Source organism: Simochromis diagramma, unplaced genomic scaffold (genome assembly GCF_900408965.1).
Source record: "Simochromis diagramma unplaced genomic scaffold, fSimDia1.1 OVJJ01000315.1, whole genome shotgun sequence".
Classification (NCBI taxonomy): Eukaryota; Metazoa; Chordata; class Actinopteri; order Cichliformes; family Cichlidae; genus Simochromis; species Simochromis diagramma.
In genome coordinates this window covers 83139-105551 of record NW_024386863.1, presented here as the reverse complement: position 1 = coordinate 105551, position 22413 = coordinate 83139, and the positions used below count along the sequence as shown (strand labels likewise).

Sequence of the window (22413 nt, the reverse complement as noted above, 5' to 3'; positions counted from 1 at the left end):
ATGTTCAGAAACACGAGTCAGCAATAATCACAAGCATCACTTTCTGTCTGGCTTGTTCGGTGTGCACAACCTCTATTTTATTTTATTTACATCTATATCAATATTTTATAGAAAGGCTGATTCTGTCATTATTATAAAATCCCTGAACACATAAATCAGCATTTAAACCTGTGTAAACTGGTTTCTGTGGCATCAATAAGAGCTGCAGTGTGACATTAACGTGTTGATGCAGGCAAACAAACACAGCTGAGAGTCTGAGTCGTTTATTTTGGTTTGAAGATGTTCAGTAAAAATCTGTAAATGTGAATCAGGCTAGAAAAGAGAAGAAAATCACTCATAGACCTGGATTACAGGGATTATATTACATGGATTCCATGACATGCGATTGAACAGCAAAAGCAGTAAAGCATCAAACAGCAGAGTCCACATTAAATCTCATCCAGGACCATGCCAACTGCACAAAAACCACCAACAGCACTGAGATGGTCCTGGATCAGCTCTACACCAGCACAAGATCAGAGTCCAGACAGAGATCATCATCATCATCATCAGTCTGAACACAGAAGCAGCTGCTTTTATAACATCAGACATAAACGAGCAGGACCAGTCTCAGTTAGTGGGAACCAGGATACGACCTGGAGAAAGAAGAAGAGAAGAGGACAGTCACCAACAAACTCTACAAAATACATCATGGAAGCTGATTTAAATTGATCATACTAATGACTCAGTAATGTTTCATGTTTCAGGGACTGAACCATGAGAATCCTCTGAAACAAGTGAAAAACTGGGTTTGCAACCTGAATGAAGCCTGACATTTTAATTGATCTGAGAATAAATAGTACGGGTCTGAAACAGCCTGAAAATGAATTTTAAAGCAGCAATATTAAACAAACAGGATTGATGTATAGCAGCTCTAAATATGTTTTAGTCACATTTAATGTGGTTTAAGATGATTTTTTAACTGGTTTCATTCTGGTTCTAAACTGGTTTCAGGTATGAACTGGTCTGTGAGTGGGAGCTCTGACCTCGGGCCTTCCTCTTGTAGTAGATGAATCCAGCTAGAGATAAGATCAGACCCAGGATCAGTCCTGAGGCTCCAATGGCGAGCTTGTTCCTCTCTGACTCAGGCATGGACGGGTCTGAGGAGGGATCTGAGGACACACAGGTGTACAATCAGGTGAGAGTCAGTCAGGTGGACAGACAGACAGGTGTGTACAGGTGTGTAGATACAAGCAGAGAGGTATTCACCCCAGTCAGTTTTCAGAGGTTCCTTCAAGCTGGCGTGCTCCACCACACAGGAGATCTTCTCTCCAGACCTTCAACACAAACATCGGTGACTTTCAGAGAAAACTGAACCCGACTTTGGATCAGAGACTTGGATCTTAAACTTTTCAACTTTAGTGCAGACTTCACATTAAAAGTTTTTTGGTTTCCATTATTAGAAATGATGCTCCTGGACCTCATGTGGACTCACCTGGGTGTGTACTCCAGGTGGGAGTGGGTCTGGTAGTACCAATCACCATCTGCCATCTCCTCAGTGGAAGTGACATCAGAGGTGACTTCCTGTCCATCTCTCAGCCAGCTCACTTTGATCTCACTGGGATAGAAGTCATAGATGCTGCAGACCAACATGGCAGGATGGTGACTGGAAACAGGCGTCATGGAGTGAAGTTTGACAGTGGGCGAGGCTGGAAGACATTAGTTTTTGTCATTTTCACTGATTAAAATACCGCTAACAGTAGTGACCATTTGAGACAAAATGATCATCGAACAGAAATAAACAGACAGATGGAAGAAAGAGAAACATGAGTTTAAAAAGCAGAAACATCAACAGACTGGGAGCAGAACTTGTATTAAATTAATAACAAATTTTACAATAATAACAGATACAGGCCTGTGTTCTTAAAATGTACCAGACTTTAATTTTGAATAGAAACAGAAAAATATTATGACTGCATACTGATATATAGAAGTTCTGTGAAGGTTAGGGTTTACTCAGATTCTCTGACATCAGTTTGAAGCAGAACATCAGTGAATTCTTCTTTCCACAGCTCACCTGCTGGTTGCTTTTTTTCTTGTAAAGATTTATTTGGTGACTTTTATACCTCCATGTTCATTCATGTGCAGTTCAGAGTATTGTTGAGCTTTTCAGTTCAATTCAGTTTTATTACTGAATTGAACTGAAATCACCAAATCAAAACAACAGTCGCCTCAATGCGCTTAATACATGTAAGGTAAAGACCCTACAATAATACAAAGAAGACCCAACAATCATATGACCCCCTATGAGCAGCACTTTGGCGACAGTGGGAAGAAAAAACTCCCTTTTAACAGGAAGAAACCTCCAGCAGAACCAGGCTCAGGGAGGGGCGGGGCCATCTGCTGTGATTGGTTGGGGTGAGAGAAGGAAGACAGGATAAAGACACTTTCTCCTCACTTTCAGGAAGAGAATAATTAAATAAGTCACTCAAATGTGAATTACAAAGTCGGTGACACAATTTACTGATAATTGCACAAAATTGAACAGTGAAAAAACTCATGTCTTCTGCCTGTGATAGCTGCTGCTTGGAGAGTTTAATTTTCGGAGGGGAGATGTTATCAGAAAGAGTGCCTAATCAGCTTAAATCTCTCTGTCCTATCATTCTTCATTGGTCCTAATGCCGAATGCTTGTAAGAAGTCCTCAGTAAAGCTGGATTTAATTCAAGTCAGTTTTATTTATGTTGTGCCAAATCAAAACAATGGTTCACTCAAGGCTTTTGAGGCAGAAATACAGCAGAAATGAAATAAATTCAGCTTCTTTTTCTCAGCAGTGCACACAGAGAGCCACTTCTCTGAATTTGTGACCAATAAAAAAGAGAAATGTTCGCGAAAATGAAGCTGTTAATAAAAATCTGCTAGTGTGTTGGATTAATGTCCACGTGCTGCAATGTGATCTTTAAAAAAAATTAATGCATGCATTTACTCCTCGTGACATACATGGTAACTGGGATAGTTTGTGGTCTGATGATAAATGATGTTTGTTGCAAAGATCAGCTGTTGTACACAGATTTTAGGTTTATAGTGGAACAGTTTATAATATTATATTTGTGCCACTCTCAGCAGATTGTTGTTTTTTTGGCTGCATATTTGTAAATAAACTATAGCTCATTCTTAGAAGGTCATGCTGAGATTGTCACATCACCACAATTTCTCCTGCTTAGTAAATCTGTCCAGCACTCAAAATAGCATCTATCTTATTTTCTCATATTGTCCTGTTGTGATCCAGTGAAATTCCCTCCATCCACCACTTATCCCAGCTGGCCTGAAGTAAACATGAATCCATGATAATCCTAAAGACAACAATACTGCAAAGAACATTACTAACCGATTATGTATCACTCTGATCAGTTAATGTCTTATAATGTTTAAAGAGTTAATATCAATCTCTGTTCTTCAGGCAGCAACAAGTCAACAGGAAGTAGTTTTAATTGCAGCAGTGTAACATTCAGAGTTACACTGATAAAAACAAAAGGTTACGATGAAATGGAAAATGCAGTTATAACGAACCCTTCAGGCTGAAATAAACCTGGAGTTGTGAATCATGTCTGTCCACCTGTTTTCTTTGAATAATTGTGTGTAACCCATGTGAAATACAGGGCTGCAAAATCCATTTTTGTAATCTAAGGCTATAGCCTGTTATTGTCACAAGGGGGTGCTGTGATGCAGTTTTGTATTCTGACAACCTTGCGTCTAGTGCGCAGGAAGTAGTACCTGTCCCTTCCTGTGAGATCTTCCCTCTGATGGTGGTGGTCAAGTACGTGTCGGAGCGCATGGAAAAAGTATCTTGGTATGCAATACTGCAACCCGGTTAATAGATATGAGCATATTTCAAGTTTAATAGTATTTGCACTGAATTAAGTTACATTTGCTTGTCAGCCTTAAGGATGAATGTCACTTTCATTGCTATGACTGTTTACATTACTGTTTAAGCTGCTGATGTTCTTTGTTGTGATATAATTTTGATAAAATTGTTGATACTGGTACAAACAAGTTACTGTAACTCGTGTAACTTGGTAAAGCTAAAGGGAATGCCATTTGTGATTAATACATTTGGAAAAGAAGTTAATGAGCTCATGTTAAGAACACAAAATGGGAAAAGAAATTGATTGTTCTGCACTGTTTGTGTAGATTGGTTTTTTTGAACTACTAGAAGGATTCTGGAGAACCACTGACGGCGAGAACAGCCCAAATGAGATCCTGGATGATCGTGAAATGGTGTGGCCAGCCATGCGATCGGATTGTGGGATTTGCCTGAGAAACTGATTCAAGCAACCCTGGATTTCAGATAAGCCCTATGCACTACTTTTCCTACCCGGATAATAGGGTTTGCACACTGACAATTCCCCTACAGTACACCTGTTTGGGTTTTCAACGACTTTAAAGGACAATTCAGACTGGACAATTCAAACTTCACAACAGGAACACTTTAATCTGTTTCATTCATTCCAAAGAGCTCTGATACTGTTCAGTATAAACCTTCCATTTAAATGTCTTTATTTTGTTTTGTTTTACCTGTATTCACCTTTAAAATGCACTATTAGTGTGCAATTTGGGTTATTGTGTTGTATATGTGTATAAATGGTACTGAGGCAATAAAGGTCCCAGTTATTCACTTCCAAGCCAACTCCTTTTGTGAGTCTCCAAAACAAAACCTCCTCCTGAACCTAGTAAGATGTCTAGGGTCTCTATTTGAAGTGAGAGTGTACTGGTCCTGAGTAGAGGCGCTACATGTGGTTTATCATTTTCTATAATTATTTAATTATTCAATTTTTTTGTGTGTGAAAATGATCACTAACTTGAAGATTTGCTGGTGGTCTTATTATAACATTAGGGTGAAATTATTTCAAAATACTGCACTTAAACGATTAATTAAAAAAATAGAAATATGTAGTAAGTAATCGTGCCCACAGCACTGTTATGTGACTCATGTGCGCTCATGTGACTAGTTGTGCCTGTCTTCCACAAAATGCACCCCATTACCAAAGTGAACACTTTAGTTACAGACTGCCAACACAGAAAAAGTTGTACAAGGGTTTAAAAGTATTTTGTATAGTACTTGATTTTGTACCATACAAGTAAAGACTGACAGATCTTTCGTCAGTTTGCTTGTGAGATTGTGGCATTTGTGCTTCTTGTCTCTTCTGTTTTTTTGTAAAATATTAATAATTATACAGTTAATTTATGAAGCACTTATATGCATTTTTTTTTTGTTTCACCTTTTTGGCCCTGTTGTATACAATAAAAAAAGGATCAACATTTTTTATTTGAGTTTCACTGTAAAAGAAAATGAAATAAGACACTGCCGATCACAGTGTCTTATTTTGATTTACAAAAGTTTGTTTTGTTTTTTGTCTCAGATATTGCCATCATTAATAGGCTACTTAATGAATATGGATATTGGGTTGGCGCCTGCACCCTAAACATACATGGATCAATAAACATCATTATTGTTTAAGTTACGTACTTTATTTTTGGGTCATGTGTTGGTGTTTCCCAAAATACACTAGTGCATGTGTGAAAGTGTGAGTGAGAGGCTTTAACCTAAATAACTTTGTAGAAAGACAACAGTTATTAGTATAAAGGGCAAATCTGCCATATCCAATTTGGCGGGCCAACCTGCTCGATGCAACGTCTACGTATTTATGCATATGCCATAAATGGTAAAGCATGACTAATGCAGGAAGTATAACGGCAGCTTAAATGATTAAGCGATTGAAATTATAAGTTGCTCCTAAACGCACCACTAAGACCTTTTTGGTGTGTGCCTTTTACTGTACAAGACAATGTAAATGTGCAATCACATTGTAAGAGCAGACAAGTTGACTGAGTGTCCGGGAAACTCCCAGAACTGCTGACTCTTAACTTATTTCTCTTTATCTAATGTTATCTAAGCCACCAGGTTGTCTGTAACAACACAGTAACACACACACTAAATACATTTCAACCCATTCAGCACTTGAGCTCGCCTTACTGCAGTGACGTCGTAAAGAGCGAGACTACACACAGAGAGACAGAATATATAACAGGAGTCATGCTGTAGGAATGATTATCAGGATTATCAAGATTCTGGGATTAATCATATGTAATTGAGAAGGTAATGACGCCTCATTCAAACGAGTGTCAACAGTGATGAGGTGTTCTGGACAGTCAGGTCAAGTGTGTGTGACTGACTGTACAGAGACAAGTGTGATGAAAGTGCAGGAAGAGAATATTCACAGTCATTTGCGCAGCACTTATTTCTAACCAGGTAAACTTATTTCTTTCAAAATCCATTACTGTGTCTGTTTAACTTTACTGTTAAAATATTTGGTAATTCACTGTTACATTTTGGCTTCACAAATCAATGTGAACCTGCAACAAGAAGCTCTGAAAAACATAAATGTTTAAATAAACAATGTTTGGACCGTTATTGTGCAAATTCATCTTTAAACAAAGAGTGAATTCTGTTTCTGTAGTGTCTGTGCATTAAACTTTAATTTGCTGCCTCAGAATCATCGTCACAACGAGTAGCTGCAGTTTCACTATTCCACCACCAGGGAGTGACACACACTGAATTTAGATAAATATGTTTAAATCATCTTCTTTTACGTCAAGTGGATTTACAGATAGCTGTGATGAACTGATTTTGTTTTATTTAAACACAGAAATCATCGCTGAAATCAGTGAATAAAGAGAAACTGTGAATTAAATAATAAGCCTCTATCTGAGGTTTAAAGAAACAGAAGTGCAGTACTTTAAATGTAAACTTTTAGCTGTGACTCTGTGATTCAGAGTGTTGGTCAGTGTGAGGCTGACCATGATGATGTCAACAAAACTAAACACTCACCTGATTTAGACAGAATGTTGCTGTACCAGATACCAATGTTGTGTGTGCAGTACGTCTCCTTCTGAGCTTTATATGCAGCCAGCTGTCCCTGATCTTTGTTTAGTCGCTCTGCGTTCTTCACTCCCAGCTCAGTGTATCCAACAAACTTCCCCACGCTGCTGTCAAACCTGATGAACTCCACCTTGTTACAATACCAGGATCTGACATACTCAATGTCCTTCACCTCAGTGGAGTTAAACACACAGCGATTCAAATCATAATACATGAATCCACCTGAGAACAAAACAGAACCACACAAAACATCAGACTGTGGACTGTGTACTGATAAGTGATCTATGTATTGATCAGTATATTGATGAGTGTGTTGATGGTACCTGCTGTGCTGAGGCTGATGAAGAGGAGGCTGAGGCAGAGGAAGGATGAAGCCATGTTCCTGAGTTCTCCTGACAAACTGACTCAGTCTGACTGAGAGCTGCTCTAAAAACAGAGGACAGGTCACATGACCACAGTGTCAGCTGTTACTAGGAAGAACAATCTGACAGCGGCTCACAGCTCACACTCTTCATGATCAGAGAGAAGAAATACTCTGTGTGTGAGAGAGAGTTGTTTTCATTCACATTATTGAGGTTGTGTTAAAGGCAGAGGATATTAAAGCTTTAAAAGCAGAGATCAGCAGGCTGCTGCAGCCAGCAGGTAAAGTACAGTTTAAACCACATACAGTAAACTCTGATGCCAATACTGTGGTAATAATCAGTTAAGTTAATATCTGAACTTGTAATAGTGTCAGTGAACACATATACACACCTGTTCTGTTCCATGTAAAAGTTACTCTGTCTGGATAAATCTGTTGAGCAGTAATGGTGTGGACTCATAGTTCCATAAATCAGCAACATCAGAGTATCACATGACTCTCCTCTGGTTATTTATTGTTTTACTGATAGTAAATTATAAAGAGGTTTAACATTCATAAAAAGGAACCACCATACCAGAGAATCCACAGTACCATGAAACTGTCAGAGAGAAAGAAAAGAAACATTCAGGGCACTGAGCAGACATTTCTTATTCCTTGTGTATTAATTATTGTTCGGCTCATTATTAGACTCGTGCTAATCTCAGTTATCTTGTTATCATATCATCTTCAAAGTACAGCTTGGACAGCTGTAGCTGCTTCAGTCTGTATGTTCTGCTGATTGGCGTTTTATGTGCTACCAATCAGAGAGCTCTGTGGGCAGGCCTCAGAGTGCAGGGAGGAGGCTGCAGCAGAGCCAAATCAGCATTTTTAAACTAATTTATCAGACTGAATTAAAAACAATGGTATCAACATCCTCAGTATAAATCACCTGATTAGATCTCTGATTTAAAAAAAAAAACAACAATAAAACATCTGAGAGCTTAGTGCTTCACCTCCTCCACCTCTCTCTCACTCTCTCATCTAAAACATTAAAAAAGTTTAAACTTGCTCTTTTGGAGTGACAGAGACAGCAGAGTCACCCAGGGTTCAATGAAAAGCACATCTCTGAATCATCTCTAACATCATTTATGACCAAAGAAGTAACATCAGTGGTAAACAGGAAGCAGGCCCGAGAGATGTGTTAAACTCAGGTCCCAGAATCCCAGAGTCTGACATGGATCCAGTGAAGGTTTAGGAAGATCAGACAAGAACAAACACAGATTTGTGGTTTTATTAGTGAGAGGTTGTTTATTGATATATGAAAATCTGAAACACATCAGGATTCACTGTGGTCAGCTGGTTTATTTACAAACTGAGATCACCTGGGTCTGAAGTCAATAAAAACTCATTTCATTCTTGTTTTTTGCTTTTAGTTTGAATTTCAAAACTGAAACTGAGACATTAAAGCAGGTCAGGTGAGTCAGGTAAACAGGAAGCAGGCAAAACAGAGGAAGCAGCTCGATGTTCATTAACAGGTGAACTCTCAGCACACTCAGACACAGAAAACAGTAACCACATCGGGACAGTCACACTGATTAGGAGCTCATGATATAACTATAATGACATCATCACTGTATGCCAATCAGCTGCACTCGTTTCCTTTGATGAGGAAGAAGGTTCCAGCAGCCACACCAAACAGACCCACAGTCAGACCCACTCCACAGAACACAGAGGGTCCAACACCTGGATCAGAGCGAGCGGACGCTTGCACATCTGGAGACACAAACACACAGAGACATGAACTTCCATATCTGGAGATAGTTATTTCTAATCAGATGTATTTCTGTCAGTGCTCTGGGTTTAAATAAAGTTTTCTCACCATAGATCTTGGTCACTGGTTTTGTCAGGGTCACATGTTCCACTGCACAGCTGTACACGTCTCCCAGCTGTGGGGTGAACTGCAGTCTGGAGATCTGGGTGAAGGTCCAATCTTTGTTGGGATAGGGAACGTTGATGCTGGATCCTGTGACCTTCTGTCCGTTCTTGGTCCAGGAGACGTTGACAGGAGCAGGATAGAAACCAGTCACATGACAGATCAGAGTGTTCTTCTCTCCAAAATCCACCTCATCTCTGGTGTAGATCATCACACCTGAAGGAGCATCTGTGCACAAACACATCAGGCAGAGGATGATCAGTGCAGGGCAAGATGAGTTTCAGTAACACACTAACCGCATGGAGACAGGACAACAGCTGGACTGTCTCTCATTCTGTCAGAGTGTGGATTACTCTGTAATTAATGTTGAAACAGTAAAAAACAGTCTCTGAGCTGCAATGATGACAACATTTAACATCATCTTAATATAAAGTGAAATACAGTGTGAAAAAACAAGAATAACAGGAAACAGATAATAAAAAGCATTCATATCCATAATAATGTCAGCAGAAAACTTCAACAAATAAAGGTTTTTAAAGGAGTTCACTGGGACTGGGAGACTGTAGTGACTTGTTTCCTCTCTGCAGTTCATGTGTATTACCAAAATGAAGTGTTACTTCACCTCACCTATCACCAGCACAGGTTATAAAGTCATGAAGTACGCTGTGATTAATCACCTTCCTCTGAGAGGTAGTTAATCATACCTTGATGTCAAATGTTGTTCAGATGATGCAACCAGTATGTTTGAAAGCACTTTAACGCAAACAGCTTCACTTTAATGAACGTAAATTCCTGAAAAACTACCTAAGAATGAAATATAGTTGAGCTTCAGTGAAACTACTCAGGAAGTGATAACAAATAGAAGGGACTGAGAGTTTAGTGATGGACATCTGATATAAAACTCAAAGGAAATACTTATTAAATATGTCACATGCACGAACTCTGTAAAAACAAAATTCTGCATGTATTTAAGGTTGAATTGTTCCATATTTGAGGTGTTTGAAGGAGTTTAAAGGTTTCTGAGTTAGTGCAGTTTGGATTGAAATGATAGATCTGTGTGCTCGTATATTCTTATATCTGCACTCATATGTGATGTTAATGAGCTCATCAAATGGTTCTTTATTTCCTACAGTGTGTACAGGTGAACAGGTCAGGTGACACAATAAGTAAATGTTTGTATTTACCGTGTTCTAGAGGGAAGCCCTTCATCGCTGTATTACAGACCTGTAGGTTCTGTTTGCAGTTCTGTTGCAGAGCCAGAGCATTTTCATAAGCTTCTTCCCCATAAGTGATAGGAACAATAAAAGGAGGCTGAGGGTAGATTTCCTCCTTTTTGTTGAAGTCTGCGTAGGCAACCTCTTCACCATCCAGTCCATACATCATCTCTCCATCAGAGTCTGAACAGGCAATGATACCAATGTCCTCATGTTGACCTGAAACACACAACACACAATAAGATGATCAATAATGTGATTGATACTCTGCTGTCACTGTCTGACTGTTTACAGAGACAAACTCACCATCAGCAGAGACACAGAGGACACAGGAGAGGAAGAGGAGCAGCTCCTTCATCTTCATCAGCAGCTCTCTGACAGTTAAACTCTGAGTGTGTGTGTGTGTGTGTGTGTGTGTGAACCTCACAGTGTGTGAGAGTGAACTGACTGAAAGTGCAGCGGCAGCTGAGCTCTAACACACTCACAGCCAATCACAGAGCTCACAGCCCATGATGTCATCAGAGTGTCATCAGTGTCCAGGCAGAGACAGACAGCAGATGAGCTGGATCAAACTCAGCTCAAATTAATGATACATATTTATAAAGTTTCATCTAAAAAAACTTCATCCTGATCAGTTTTCAGTTTCGGAGTTTTCAAAATAAAACAAGCTGTTTAAAGGAAATTATTCACTGTTTGTTCTAACATTTAGAAAAGATCTGGTGAAATATTATTTCATTTATTTGGAAAACATTTATTTAAATTGTTTCCAATATCAGACACATCTTAAATAAAGTCACTCTGTCAAATTTAAACATGTCCCTATTTATCTGTTTGGATATCACCTTCACACTTTCACTTTTATATCATGACTTTACATAAATCAGCATTTCTTGACATACAGCATAATTAGATTTTTCCCAGCTATCCTCCACCTGCTGCTGACGCTGTGATCATTGACTTTAAACTGCTTTAAATAGATCCAGAAAGTAACTAAGTCCTTTGATACCAGATCACGCATCTGCTGAAAATGAGACTGTCACATTTTAATAAATCAGTAATAATGGTCCAATATTGTAACTGAATTCAAAGTGACAAAGACATGTGATGTGGAATGAAATCTTTGATGTGAGGATGATGATTACGAGACTTTTAATGGAGTATTTCTCTCCCCTGCAGAGTTCAGCCTGATAAAACTTCTGTGCAGCTTTAGTTTTTGTAACATTTGAACAAACAAACAAGAAGAATGTTTCTCTCGTTATATCTCCTTTAATTTACCCTCCTGTGTTTAGGGTAAGAAAGAAAGGAGGAAAGGAGACAGCAGACATGGTTAGACAATCCTGAGCAGCTCTCACTCAGCAGAAGTGGTTGAATGAAAAGAATCAAAGCAACAGGTAGATAACAGTATCATCCACCTCCACAACGGGATGGTAAGCAAACTAAAGAGGGTTGAGAGCATGTTTCCTGCAAGCTAAGCCGGTTAAGAACCAGTCTCTCCAGCACCTTCATGACATGTGACGTATAGGGAACTGATCTGAAGTCATTAAGGCCAGAAGGTGTGGCTTTCTTTGGTACCAGCTCTAAACATGTCTTCTCTAGCATTGGTACCTTTTCCTGCAGCAGACTCAAACTGAGGAGATGCTGCCGGATCGAATTGAGGACCCTGAGACTGATGCGTTCAGGGCCTGCAGCTTTGCCTGCATGTAGTCTCTCCAGTTGTGACCTCTGTCACAGTTATGTATGGAATGGGAGCTTGAGAGGAGTGTGGGGGATTCTGAGCAACCAAGCCCTGTTTGGGAACGGGAGGGTGTAAATGGCCAGTGAATGCACCAAAATCTCATTCTGATGTCCAATAACTACTAAAGGTTCCAAATAACAATCAAATGCCTGTTCTATTTTATTCTGTTATTTTCACCTAGACATGGACATGTCTGAGTGAAATTAAATTTGGGTATAGGGCGCTGGTTTACCTCAGTGAACAGGCAACCACTCACGTTTCCTTTTATTTGACTTACAACAAGGATCAGAGTTTAGACCTATGTGCAAAGTTTGGTGTGTGTTGGATTTCGGGTTCAGTTGTGGTTTTTAGTTTTCACTAAAGGGAAACAGAAGGACCAGATTTGAACAGTTGGTGGACCTGTAGATGTGTTCAGAGGTCAGACTGGCTGCTGATCAGCTTATTGTTATCATGTTTCCTGGCTTTCTGTGTTCAAAGTGCCTTGAGGCAAGTGTTGTTGTGATTTGGAACTATGTAAATAAAATTGAACTGAATTTCCTTCTGACATGTGCTGGGAAGGACAACACAGTACAAGGAACTCTTACTGCTGTGTGTGTGTGTGTGTGTTTGTCTGCACCCGTGCATGTGTTGGTTGATCACATGCTGTGGCTCATTCTTGTAACAAAAGAGAAAGCAAAATGTAAAAAAATCCTCCAACAGCCAATCAAAAAAATAAAAAAATCAGCTGCTGATGACTCATCAGTTGTCAGAGGAAGACTGTTGCTGATGAACAGTCAACAGTCATTTCACCACAAAGCTGATCAGTTAGAGAGCAAAGCCACACATTAAGTGGAGTTCTTTAAATGGACTCAAGCGCAGACCAGGTATTCCTTTGGGCAAAAGACAGTGCATTTATTTACAGTGTACAAAGTGCCAAGGGAAAGGGGTCTGGGTATCCAGGGTCCGTAGGGAAACAGGGATAGGGAAGAAGTGTTCCACTCTTTCTTGGCAGAAATCGAATTCCTCTCCTCAGCCGCCCCTCTCGTTCGTCCAATGCAATGCCAAACATGTTCAAGAATGATCCACACACGCAGAAAAATCCGGTTAGCAGAAAGTCACAAAACTCAGATTGCAGATTCGCAGGTTGACTGATGCTGATAGCTCAACGCTCCAGTGAAGACTAGTGTAGGTCCGCCACCTTAGGAAGTGTCGCAATCTGCTGGAATCAGCAAAGGGTGTGGTGATGAGAGCAGGTGCATGGGCCAGCAGCGGGAGCTCGCGATGAGTGCCGCCACGGCGAAAGGGAGAGACAGAGAGAGAGACAAAAACAAACACGTCACCTGACACGGAGTCAGCTGGCGAGACATGGGGACCATGACATGAAGAAGATTGCGGCTGAATATTAAACCACATGAAACTATTTTCAATTACTGGAAGAAATGATTAAAAAAAAAACTCAGTTCACGCTCAGTCTGAACCTTTTTAATTTAAGGAAATAAATTGAATATGAGTCAATAATCATTTCAGGCCATTAAATCAACCTTCTTTTGTTGTATGGCAGGCAAAGTAGGACAATTTCATCTGCCAGTTAATGACTTGCCGGTATGTGGGAGCTGAATCTTCGGCCCTGCTGAGAATTCATGCAACCTTTATTTTGATGTGCACACCATACAGCCAATCACAGAGAGGTACACAGAGAGATGGGGAGCTGGATTTAAATACAAGCGTGTCATGAAAAAGTAAAGAAACAAGTGAAAATGTAAAGTGAAGATCTGGATGCATTTCAGTGATGTTGGACATACAAAGCTGAGTGCAGAGTTTATAAAATTAGCAGCTTGATAAAGTGATGCCTATTTTTATTTTCAGCTATTTTCCTTTGTGGAGGACAAAAGGTATCTAACGTCCTTAAAGCTCCCATGTACTCCCTGGTAATTACATCACACTAAGACTTTAAAAAAAACACTGAATAAAAAATGTTTCCTTGAAAAAGACTAAAATTACAATTCAGTTTTGAATAGTACATAAAATGTGCAGCAAAACAGTTGCAAATGCATAAGATATGATCCACTACTGTAAAGTAAGATTTACAAATGTGTGCAGTGAGTAGTGTGTAACTTTTGAGTCCACACACAAATATGAAGCACTGTGACCACACATAGAACTATTTTGTACGTGTCCACCTTACCTGAATAAATACTGATCATTTACACACAGTTTATTAAGTTCAGCTTCATGAATTAGATAATTTTGACTTCCAAAGACCTTTTTGTGTGTACATGAGTCTACTTTATTTGAAATAAGCCAACTCTGATTTCTTGCTGATGGAAACTGGCTTGGCCCTGGCTTATCAAAGATTAAAGAAAGCGGAAACAGCTGTTCAAATCCCCACAAAGCTGCCTACTATGATAGAAACGATGGGGCAAGAGTACTCAGTCTGTGCTCATTGAACGCATCACCAAAAAGACCTTGGAGAAACTCACGACTCTCCAACAGGAGATTGAGAGACCTGGTGACCAATGACGGACATTAGGCCAACTGCAAAATTAAGATGAAGTTGTTCACACTAAAACAAAAAAACCACCATCTTCACTTCATGTGCTACCGTCAGCTGTGGCTGAAGGGCTGGAGCTGACGGGAACAACAAATTCTCTCTCTGATAGCAGAACTGTGTCTAGACTCTTAGTCCCCATCCTTCACAGCCACCTGCATCGGCTGGAAGGGCTGCTGACTTTTGCTAACACTGGGACCCGAAAGCAGCGTACATTTGTGGATCTGTGAGAAGCTGGCAGGTTTAATTAGCCTCAAACATGTGACATTATCTATGTGTATCAGGTGATTCGTCCACACATTTTTAAGGTTTTGTGAGTGAATGAGAGATGTTACGTGTAATTTTAGACATTTGTACGCACAAAAAGGTTTTTGAACAGATTCATGAAGCTGAACTTAATACATTGTGAGTCCTCAAAAGTTACACACTAATCACTGCACACATTTGTAAATCTTAGTTTACATTTGTGGATCATATCTTATGCATTTGCAACTGTTTTGCTTCACATTTTTATGTAATATTCAACACTGAATTCAAAACTCTTTTGGAGCAAATTCAACTCCCGCACTTCTGTGCTTAGGGGGTGAATTTTTACCCATTCCTCTATTTTCACTGTCCACTTTTTTATTTTACTTTTTTTTTCCACAGCTCCATGTGTCCCTTATATTTTTCTCCCTGTCACCAGTCTCTTTGTTCAGCGTTCATGCGTAACTTCAGAATATCACCTGCTGAGAAAAACAAAGCAGGGAAACCACAGCAATAACCAACCTCAGCATCAACAACAGTAAATAATAAATATTGAATGTTAGTGAGCAGCACACAAGACCAACAACGCACAATATGCTTTGAGGCAGCAGCCAAGCAAGATAGTGTGTCTGTGCACACCTCTGTGGATCAGCACGCTTGTATTCAAAAGGTTTCTCCATATAACGATCTGCTAGAGGGTGTGGGGAGCCATAGCCCCATCCCCCAGAACAAGAAGTAGGCATGGAGGAAACCCAGTCCCAGACATGCAGAGGCCCCCCTGCCAGGGGCATCAACCACTGGCACGGAGTATGGTGAGGGGAGGTAGGCACCCAAATTGGGGGGGGGGGATGGGCGAGATGTTCCCAGAGAGGTGGAGTCTAAGACCCGGCCTGACATATAGACAGAGATGAACAGGCGCACACAGACACAAAGATACATACACAAATGCTCAGCACTCACTCAATCTGGAGACAAACACAAATAAACACTGTACACACACTCACACTCCCCAAACATACTCTATACCCCCTGGGTCCAGGTACCCTTGCTGCCAGAGGAGCAATCTGCCCCCAGACCTCCAGGAGATGTTGCCCTTTGCCCCCCGGGTCTGCAGCAGCATGGAGGCCCTACATCTATGGGCTCAAATTGTGGTCATAAATATTTTGTACTTTTCTCTGTATGCTCTGTGATTATAAAGGCCTTAAATTCTGTGATATATACTGTAAATGATTTCCACAGAGGTGTTAAAGTACTTAAATCACTGCTGAGATTCTGGTTGTTTATAGTTTCACATGTTTTGTGTCTGAAGGGCTGTTTGATGACGATTTGGACTCATACTCACCTTTAATGTCGTTGCTCTCTCGTTTTCTCTGGAATTGCTGCACGGAGGATTTAATGCCCATGATAAGCGCTGAGGTTGGTGTCCTTGTCAGGAATCAGCCATCCTCAGCTTCCAGGTTAGGAAAAGTGGAACCAGAAGATATTCAAATGCATCTCTCCACAGCTGCTGATAAATTCCACAAAAAACAAAGTTTGTTAAAAACATTTGCAGGTGAATCACCACTGATTTATCACTGACATCCATTTACTCAAAAATTACTGACAAGTGGACAACTAGAATATATAGTTTATAATTTCAACAATGTACTGTAAGAAATGGAACTATATATGACAAATGTGGTGCTTGTGGAATTTTTAACAAGGACTTTACAGTACTCATGCTGCCAAACTTTTGACAGCTAGGTGTGCAGTTCCTGCTTTAATGCATTCACTTTTGAGATTAAAAAATCTAAGTGATATAATCGGTCATACTGGACCCAGCAGTGCAGTATGACCGATTATATATACTATTAAATTCTTCTTCAGCTCCTGTACAGAGCTGATTATTAAATATTCAATTCAATATTATTTATACAGCGCCAAATCACAACAGCAGTTGCTTCAAGGCACTTTATATTGTAAGGTAGACCCTACAATAATAAAAAACAAACTAAATAAAAATAAAACCCAAACAATCATATGATCTCCATGAGGAAAAACTTTGGCAATGGTGGCTCGTGAGGTCTGGGATGCGTATGGGTTCAAATTGTAGTCATAAATATTTTGTACTTGTAAACCAGGATTTGTATGTGTAAAAAGAATTTGTGTGATTTAAGTACTTTAAGACCTCTGTGAAAATCATTTACAGTATATATCACAGAATTTAAGGCCTTCATAATCACAGCATACAGAGAAAAGTACTAAAATGAATCAACTTCAGCTTTCGTTTCTCATGATGTATATTGTATTAGTAATTAAATTTCATTATCTGTGTCTTTACCACACATTTGCCACACAGGTGTAGATACTGTGGGTTCAGTGAATGCTTACATTGCACTGATTACAATATGCTGGACATTCAAAGCTTAGATTCAGCACACCGTGTTAGAGGATTTGATGACTTCATCATATATACAACCATTGATCATTGTTTATGTCCAGTTGAGAATGAATCTGTGCACTCACATATTAAATGAACTGAAATCAGTAGTGTCACTGCCTTCTGCTAAGACTAGAGATAATATAGAAAAATAAGGCCATAGAAACTTTAGCTGAGTGCCTTGAGTATTTGAACTTCCTAAATTTTAATAGAAAATAAGACAGAGGGTTTTGTGTTTGGGCCTAGTGTCAGTGGTGGGTATTTTCCAGTCAACATAGGCCCACTGACACAGTATGTAAAACCTGCTGTCACAAACTTGGTTTTAGCGAGGACAATGATGTTCAACTGGTGTTTAAATGACCTTACCCGGCCGTAGTTCTCTGAGCTGCTGCACTTACACTCCCCTTCCCAGTTGCTCATATCAGCTGACCAACTCCTCTTGGCTGTGCCAAGGAAACACAGTTGATGTTGTTTTGTATTTTATTGCTTTGTCCAGCACTTTTGGTCAGTGTTTGTTGTTTTTGAGGTGCTTTTATAAATAAAGTTGGCTTGGCTTAAAGACAATGAAATCATAGAAAATTTCCTGTTTGTTGTTTGTTTGTTTGTTTGTTTTTACTATCATCTACAGAAGTTTGTTTTTGTACAATGGGACTACAGTAAAAAAAAAAAAAGTGGCCCGGTCATGGGGAATGAGACAGGAAAATACTCTTTTGTGGGTTTTTATTGTCTGACTGTACTCAGAGAAGCACAGTTTTAATTCTTTAGTTTTGAGTGAAAACGGTAAAGTTGAGCTATTCCACTGGCTCAGCCTAAAACTGGTTTTCAGGGTTTGAAACCACAGTAATATCAAAGTACATACTAAACTCCAGCAGTATAGACAACAGTAGTGAGCTGTTAAGAAACAGCGCTAGTGAACTCTTTCTCCGCTTTCAGTTTGCCTAAATCCATTGAAACGAACCAAGGTTCAGACTTCATGTCCAAAATCTTTGCTCAGGTCTTGAAATCGCTTGGCATAAAGCATCATAAATCCAGTGCATATCACCCCGAATCACAGGGTGCACTTGAACGTTTCCACCAAACATTAAAACCCATGATGAGGAAGTTCTGCCTCGAGTCAGGAAGAGAGTCGGACGAGGGTCTTCCACTTCTCCTTCTAGCTGTGAGAGAGAGTGTGCAGGAGTCCACGAGTTTCAGTCCCGCAGAGCTGGTGTTTGGACAACAGTGCGTGGCTCCCTGTGGCTGCTCAAAGAGAAATATCTGTCCGACACAGCTACCCCTGAGCAGAGTGTGCTCGATTATGTACAGTGTCTTAGGGACCGTCTGAATAAAGCATGCGAAATTGCATACGATGCTCTTTCCGCATCTCAGGAGAAAATGAAATCTGTGCCGAAAAAATTTAAAGTGGGTGACAAAGTGTTGACTCTCCTACCTGTTCCTGGATCCTCTCTCCAGGCAAAGTTCTGTTCAAGAGAAACTGAGTGACACAGATTATGTTATAGGAACCCCAGATCGTAGGAGAAAACATCGTATTTTAAAGTATATGTCGGTTCTAGTTCAGCACCTGTCATTCTTTCATTTTTGTCATTCTCCTTTAAAATGACCTTGTAGTACCATATCACCCTATTAGAGCACTTGGCTCTCGCTCTGCAGGCCTACTTGTTGTTCCTAGAGTATTTAAAAGTAGAATGGGAGGCAGAGCCTTCAGTTTTCAGGCCCCTCTTCTGTGGAACCAGCTTCCAGTTTGGATTCAGGAGACAGACACTATCTCTACTTTCAAGATTAGGCTTCAAACTTTCCTTTTTGCTAAAGCATATAGTTAGGGCTGGACCAGGTGACCCTGAATCCTCCCTTAATTATGCTACTTGTTGTTCCTAGAGTATTTAAAAGTAGAACAGTTTGATTCAGTTCAATGACAGTTTGGATCCAATTTCATCTCCAGGTATAAGAGTCAGAAAGAGCTTCCTAATATTTCTTTGTTCAGTGCAGTGAATCTCTATTAAATGGATAATAAATGAATGAGCATAGGAGCTCTGAGTTTGACTCATCTAGGAGCAGAGAGACATACACAGTCTTCGCCCCATCGTATCTTAATGAAACTATGGTTTGGAGTAAAATAATAAATAACAGCCTCAGTCAGATGAAGAATCTTTGTTTACTTGTCATCAATAAAAAGCTGCTCTTTCTGTGCTCTCTGAGGTTAAATAAATGATTTTTGCACGTGACTTTTGTTAGTCAGTGTGTCTTTTATGATGATGTGAATTTATCTGCTGCCTCTTAACAGACCTCAGCATGAACAAATATTTTATATTTGATTTATTTGAGCTGATAAAAAGTTCAAATGCTGCAGATTGTTCAGTTCATTAACTGTAGCTCTGTCCAGCAGCAGAACTCCTTAATTTTTAGTGATTTCATTTAGAGATCCTTGGACTGAAGTTTATGAATTTATTTTTAAGATGAAAATAATATTTTGCATTGAAGACAACCAATTTATTTTTGTACCCGCTGTTAGAGTTCTTAGGAAGAAAGTCAGAGTCAGAGATCAGTGCATCTCTAGTAAAAACTAAATGTTTTTATTGACTGTAAATTTATTGATTATCTGACTGTATGTATGAAGTAACTACAATAACTTGATGAGCTGCAGGAACATTAGAGCATTTCCCTCTGACATGTGGTTAAAAGTACAATAAAGAAAAAGGAACTCTAACTTATGTCTGTGCTTTCATTCCCCTTACTTGTTTGTGTGCGTCCTGACCACATGCTGTAACTGTGTTGGAACAAAAACAGAAAGCAGAAGTAAAATTCTCCAATAGCCAATAAGAAAAAAAGCTGCTGATGTGTCAGCTGTTACTACAGACAACAGTTTGGAAGTGAACAGCAGCAGAGGGTCAGGTACTAGAGTTCGTTATAGCATGGTAACACTCAAGTTTTCTGACTGCTTTTAGCTGCTCTCTTATTCGCAAAATGTTCCTGCAGAGGGTCTTCAAACCAGGACTCTTTTGCTTGTTAGGCAGATGTATAACCCACTAAACTGGGTCTGTATAGGTTAAAAAAAAACAAATAAAAAAACAATGCATTAAACCAAAAAAGAATTGGAGCCGGAAGTCAGCAAGGATTAATAGTCTAAGCTATTTTTAAGCAAGCTGAAAAATATCTGACCCCGGAGACGTCCTGGTGTGAAGTGGACATCATTCTAACTTGTGATGTCTGACCTTTTGAAGCTGAACTATATTTGTGTGTATGTGTGTTGGTCAACACACATTTTTGTTGGTTCTTGTAATAAAAACAGAAAGTGGAAACAGCAAACCACAAAGCCAGCTGCTGATTAGTTGTTAGAGGAAGGTGACTGAAGAAGAAACACTCAGTGCATCATGGGAATCCCCCAGCAGCCTACACCCATTGCAGCATAACATAAAGGGCGGATTCAGGGTCACCCTTTTCCCCTCTTCTGTCTGTCACCTAATCAGCTTTGAAACCTATGTCTATTTCTTCTTCCTATCCTTATTGCCTTGGTTCAGCTTGTTCTTCTTCTATTTCTACTACATCTACTTTGCCTCCCTGATCCCAGGACGCAGGGGACATTATTCAGTGTATTCATTTCTAGAATTCTTACTCTGTATCACTTTTCCCGCTAAGCTGAGCGCGTGAGCAATTGCGCACTGGTGACACAGTCTCTGCGCACAGAAAATCAGCGAAATAAAATAAATACATGTATTTATTTTAATTCCAATTCAGGCTGGATTTTTATTTTTTTGTCCGCAGGGCAGATTTTCTGTGTGGGGAGACCATGTCAGCAGTGCGCGATTGCTCACGCGCTCAGCTTAATTGAAGTTAGACTTGCTGAAAGTGGAAATGTTTTATTTTAATAAACAACACTGTCATGTGTAAAAACAAGGGTGGCGAGACATTATTTTAGGGGGGCACAATATCACAACAGTAGATCCGCCCTGTCCTCCAGCTGATTCATTTGAATAACACTGCCTGCTGTCGCCTCGTCACAAGCTTTTTGAGATATGTTGCTTACATGAAATTTGAAATTACTGAAAATTTTCCCAGTTTAGGCATTTTAATATATTTTATATTACATATTGAATAAAATATGAGTTTATGATATTTGCAAATCAGTGTATTTTATATTTATTTAAATTTTACACAGAGATAAACTTTTTGGTATTTTGTTAAACAAAACTCTTACACACTGTCACTGTGTTGTTTTTCCGTATGTTTGTTAATAATAGTCTCAATCATATAATGATGACTTCTGCTGTAATTAGATCTCAAAATATGGATATCATGTCATTAATTCAGGGTTGAGTGATGTAGAGAAGCCAAATGCAGGGCAAAGGCAGGCATGATAACAAAGGACAAACATGTTACTTGGCCGATAGCAGTAAAAAAAGTAAATGAAAAATCAGAGTAAAGCCTACTGTAGAATAGTGACATGTGATAAACGATTTTGATTGTTTACAATTATAAATAAAGTTTATTTATACTTAACCTGCTTCACCGTCTTCATTATTAAATTAGTTGCTGATTCTGTTTGAAGAGTTGCCAGGATCTGGTTTAAATAATGTTTAGATCTTTGTTGCTTTTTAAAAAAATGTATTGATAAACCTGCTTCGGGAGATTTTTAGACCACAATAATCATAAAGTCTGATATGATGACAAATTTAATGCTTTGTCTTATCTCAACAGCTAACCATTCAGTATTATCACCAGTCATCTGAAAAAACAAAAACCAAAAGAAAAAATCCCAAAAAGTTGATTTTTTTCATGTGGACATAGTGTTTACAGTTTTCTCCCACTGAAAAAGTTACATCCACATGAAAAGAATCAACTTTTTGGGATTTACTTACCTGGATGATTGAGCATGCATCAAGGCAAAATAAAAACCAACTAACACATTATTGCCAAGCATGAAAAATGGAAAAAACAACTAACACTGCTGATGTACCCAAGCTAAAGTTATTGAAAGACCTCAAAAGTATACACAGGTGACATTAAAATCCAGTCTATAACCTGCTTTAAACCTGTGTAAACTGGTTTCTGTGGCATGAATAAGAGCTGCAGTGTGACATTAACGTG

The 22413-nt window shown here is 39.3% G+C and overlaps 2 protein-coding genes across 7 annotated transcripts; both read right to left on the bottom strand.

The window, feature by feature from the left end:
* Window positions 1–247: 247 nt before the first annotated feature.
* On the bottom strand, window positions 248–7374 carry LOC120733266 (H-2 class II histocompatibility antigen, E-S beta chain-like). Of its 6 annotated transcripts, none has more exons than XM_040031353.1 (7): window positions 7241–7374; window positions 6867–7139; window positions 6787–6792; window positions 1475–1688; window positions 1249–1316; window positions 1026–1151; window positions 248–635 (listed from the first exon to the last, which is right to left on the bottom strand). In XM_040031353.1, exons 1-7 carry the CDS (start codon window positions 7293–7295, stop codon window positions 610–612), a joined length of 768 nt encoding a protein of 255 aa, XP_039887287.1. In that variant the 5' UTR covers window positions 7296–7374; the 3' UTR covers window positions 248–609. The 6 variants fall into 6 exon arrangements, with proteins under 6 accessions (XP_039887287.1, XP_039887291.1, XP_039887289.1 ...); XM_040031357.1 differs by having other exon boundaries at window positions 1026–1139; XM_040031355.1 differs by lacking the exon at window positions 6787–6792 and adding an exon at window positions 4179–4183 and having other exon boundaries at window positions 1475–1683.
* Window positions 7375–8538: 1164 nt separating this feature from the next.
* Window positions 8539–10783, bottom strand: LOC120733271 (H-2 class II histocompatibility antigen, A-U alpha chain-like). The gene is made up of 4 exons (XM_040031372.1): window positions 10711–10783; window positions 10375–10623; window positions 9137–9418; window positions 8539–9030 (listed from the first exon to the last, which is right to left on the bottom strand). The coding sequence occupies exons 1-4, from the start codon at window positions 10766–10768 to the stop codon at window positions 8900–8902; spliced, it is 720 nt and encodes a 239-aa protein (XP_039887306.1). The 5' UTR covers window positions 10769–10783; the 3' UTR covers window positions 8539–8899.
* Window positions 10784–22413: the final 11630 nt, after the last annotated feature.

Bases quoted from the DNA above. Each gene is read 5' to 3' on its own strand.
- LOC120733266 (XM_040031353.1), bottom strand. From the start codon at position 7,295: ATGGCTTCATCCTTCCTCTGCCTCAGCCTCCTCTTCATCAGCCTCAGC. The intron at 7,140-7,240 runs GTACCATCAACA...TTTTGTTCTCAG, and splicing joins CATCAGCCTCAGCACAGCAG to GTGGATTCATGTATTATGAT. The intron at 1,152-1,248 runs GTGAATACCTCT...GTGTGTCCTCAG, and splicing joins ACCTCTGAAAACTGACTGGG to ATCCCTCCTCAGACCCGTCC.
- LOC120733271 (XM_040031372.1), bottom strand. From the start codon at position 10,768: ATGAAGATGAAGGAGCTGCTCCTCTTCCTCTCCTGTGTCCTCTGTGTC. The intron at 9,419-10,374 runs GTAAATACAAAC...GTTTGTGCACAG, and splicing joins GGGCTTCCCTCTAGAACACG to ATGCTCCTTCAGGTGTGATG. The intron at 9,031-9,136 runs GTGAGAAAACTT...TTGTGTCTCCAG, and splicing joins ACCAGTGACCAAGATCTATG to ATGTGCAAGCGTCCGCTCGC.